Source organism: Bos grunniens, chromosome 11 (genome assembly GCF_055505025.1).
Source record: "Bos grunniens cultivar Pamir isolate PY7600 chromosome 11, Bosgru_T2T1.0, whole genome shotgun sequence".
In the NCBI taxonomy this organism is placed as follows: Eukaryota; Metazoa; Chordata; class Mammalia; order Artiodactyla; family Bovidae; genus Bos; species Bos grunniens.
In genome coordinates, this window is record NC_141175.1 from 14307705 (window position 1) to 14311038 (window position 3334).

Sequence of the window (3334 nt, forward strand, 5' to 3'; positions counted from 1 at the left end):
GGAAAACAGATATGACTAAAATGAAAGGAATTGGCCCAGTAACATAGTGACCATTTAAGTCTACAAGCAATAAATGCTGGAGAGGGTGTGGAGAAAAGGGAACGCTCTTACACTGTTAGTGGGAATGCAAACTAGTACAGCTACTATAGAGAACAGTGTGGAGATTCCTTAAAAAACTGGAAATAGAACTGCCTTATGACCCAGCAATCCCACTGCTGGGCATACACACCGAGGAAACCAGACTTGAAAGAGACACGTGTACCCCAGTGTTCATCACAGCACTGTTTATAACAGTCAGGACATGGAAGCAACCTAGATGTCCATCAGCAGATGAACGGATAAGAAAGCTGTGGTACATATACACAATGCAGTATTACTCAGCCATTAAAAAGAATACATTTGAATCAATTCTAATGAGGTGGATGAAACTGGAGCCTATTATACAGAGTGAAGTAAGCCAGAAAGAAAAACATCAATACAGTATACTAACGCATATATATGGAATTTAGAAGGATGGTAATGATAACCCTGTATGGGAGACAGCAAAAGAGACAAAGATGTATAGAACAGTCTTTTGGACTCTGTGGGAGAGGGAGAGGGTGGGATGAATTTGGGGGAATGGCATTGAAACATGTATAATATCATATAAGAAACGAATCACCAGACCAGGTTTGATACAGGATGCTTGGGGCTGGTGCACTGGGATGACCCAGAGGTATGGCACAGGGAGGGAGGTGGGAGGGGGGTTCAGGATGGGGAACACGTGTACACCCGTGGTGGATTCATGTTGATGTGTGGCAGAACCAATACAATATTGTACAGTAATTAGCCTCCAATTAAAATAAATAAATTTAAATAAACAGTTAAAAAATAGTAACCAATAATATATAATTCTCAGTAACAAAATTATTCATCTAATCAAGCTTCATAATGTTCTAAATAAATAAACAAATATGAAGTTAAAAAACTAAAGAATAACTGGGATGATGCTAGAGACATGGATGGTCAACATGCAACTTTTTAAGAGAGTGTTTCTGACAAAGTCAGTGGGTTTAAATAAGAACATAGTTAGGTGATTCTCACTTGACGAGAAGATTATTGCTTTTGAAAAGAAATCCCAGAGCCAATTTCATGTCTCTGTTCCTTAGGCTGTAGATGAAGGGGTTCAGCATGGGGGTCACCAGTGTGTACATCAGTGAGGCAATCATGTCTTTGTCTTTGGACTTGCCTGATGAGGTGGAAAAGTACAGTGCCATAATGGTTCCATAGAATAAGGACACCACAGAGAGGTGGGAGCCACAGGTGGACAGGGCTTTGCAGATCCCCTTCGTAGAAGGGACCCTCAGGATGGAGGCCCCAATGAGACCATAAGAGACCAGGATGCCACTCAGTGAAAGAATGACAACTGCAGCTCCTGCAGTGAATATGACCAGCTCATTGACAGAGGTGTCTGAGCAGGAGAGCTTGAGCAGGGCAGCAAGGTCACAGAAGAAATGTGGGATGTTGTTGTCTGCACAGAAGGACAGCTGAGCCAGGAGGATGGTGTGGGACAGGGCAATGACACAAGAGAGGAACCAGGATCCAGCCAGCAGAAACATACACAGCTCCTCCCTCATGATGGTGGTGTAGTGGAGAGGGTGACAGATGGCCATGTACCTGTCATAAGCCATCACTACAAGAAGAAGGTTATCAATGCAGCCAAAAAGTAGGAAAAAATACATCTGTGCTATGCACTCTGCATAGGGGATGGATTGATCCTGGGTTTGCATGTTTATCAGCATCTTAGGGACAGTGACAGATGAGAAGGAGACGTCAGTGAGGGCCAAGTGGCTGAGGAAGAAGTACATGGGGGTGTGGAGGTGAGCGTCCAGCCTGATGAGCAGGAGGATGAGCAGGTTGCCCAGCACTGTGGTCAGGTACACGCCCAGGAACAGGGCGAAAAACATGCTCTGCTGCCCTGGCTGGATGGGGAGTCCTAGGAGGAGGAACTCAGACATGTGGCTCTGATTCTCAGGCCTCATGCTCTTCTTATCTCTTCTGGGGATGAACGGAAATGGGAAATGTCAGGAACTCAGACATATTGAACATAGCAATTACCATACGGTTACATACTTTCTCCCAGTGGCTGTGTCATTGTACAGACAAATATCACTGAATTTCACTCACACATTGATGCCTCATCCAGTGTGGTGAGAACAATGAAAATGTGATCTGTCTGAACACTGACACAGTCACTTGGAGACACCAATAACACATTAATGAATGAACATCAGTCAAACTCTTCAATGGAAATCAGGAAGACCTCATTCTTTTTTAAACACAGTGGAGACACTACAATAGAAAAAATCACTGCAGATGGTGATTACAGCCATGAAATTAAAAGATGCTTACTCCTTGGAAGGAAAGTTATGACCAACCTAGATAGCATATTCAAAAGTAGAGACATTACTTTGCCAACAAAGGTCTGTCTAGTCAAGGCTATTGTTTTTCCGGTGGTCATGTATGGATGTGAAAGTTGGACTGTGAAGAAAGCTGAGCATCAAAGAATTGGTGCTTTTGAACTGTGGTGTTGGAGAAGACTCTTGAGAGTCCCTTGGACTGCAAGGAGATCCAACCAGTCCATTCTGAAGGAGATCAGCCCTGGCTGTTCATTGGAAGGACTTATGCTAAAGCTGAAACTCCAATACTATGGCCACCTCATGCAAAGAGTTGACTCATTGGAAAAGACCCTGATGCTGGGAGGGATTGGGGGCAGGAGAAGGGGACGGCAGAGGATGAGATGGCTGGATGGCATCACCAACTCAACGGACATGAGTTTGAGTGAACTCCGAGAGTTGGTGATGGACAGGGAGGCCTGGCGTGCTGTGATTCATGGGGTCACAAAGAGTCGGACATGACTGAGCAACTGAACTGAACTGAACTGAACTGAATAAATAAGATACAGTCCCTTTCATGGCTTTACAACCAGGCTGCTTATGTGCTTGTGTCTGTCTTGCGCACTCACAGACACAAACACACACACACACAGATACCACTTAAGGCGTTATTGTAAAAGTGATACACCATGTACAAAATAAGCACTCAACCCATAAACTCACCTCTTATCATTAGAATGACATAGAAAGGAAAGAATGGAGGGAGGGAGAGAGGAAGGGAGAAAGGAAGTAAGGAAACATTATGTCATTTCCTCAAAAAATTAAGCATAGAATTACCGTATGATTCAGAAATTTCAGGACTTCCCTGGTGGCTCAGCGGTTAAGTATCTGCCTGCAATGCAGGACACTCAGGTTCAATCCCTGGGTTGGGAAGATTGCCTGGAGAAGGGAAAGGCAAC

At 44.1% G+C, this 3334-nt stretch overlaps 1 protein-coding gene across 1 annotated transcript; it reads right to left on the bottom strand.

The window, feature by feature from the left end:
• Positions 1 to 1079: 1079 nt before the first annotated feature.
• On the bottom strand, positions 1080 to 2021 carry LOC147362614 (olfactory receptor 1J4-like). Its single transcript, XM_086323365.1, has one exon. It carries the CDS (start codon positions 2019 to 2021, stop codon positions 1080 to 1082), a length of 942 nt encoding a protein of 313 aa, XP_086179491.1.
• Between the last annotated feature and the right edge of the window lie 1313 nt (positions 2022 to 3334).

What these genes read in the sequence shown, in the direction of transcription:
- LOC147362614 (XM_086323365.1), bottom strand. Translation starts at nt 2,021, where the DNA reads ATGAGGCCTGAGAATCAGAGCCACATGTCTGAGTTCCTCCTCCTAGGA.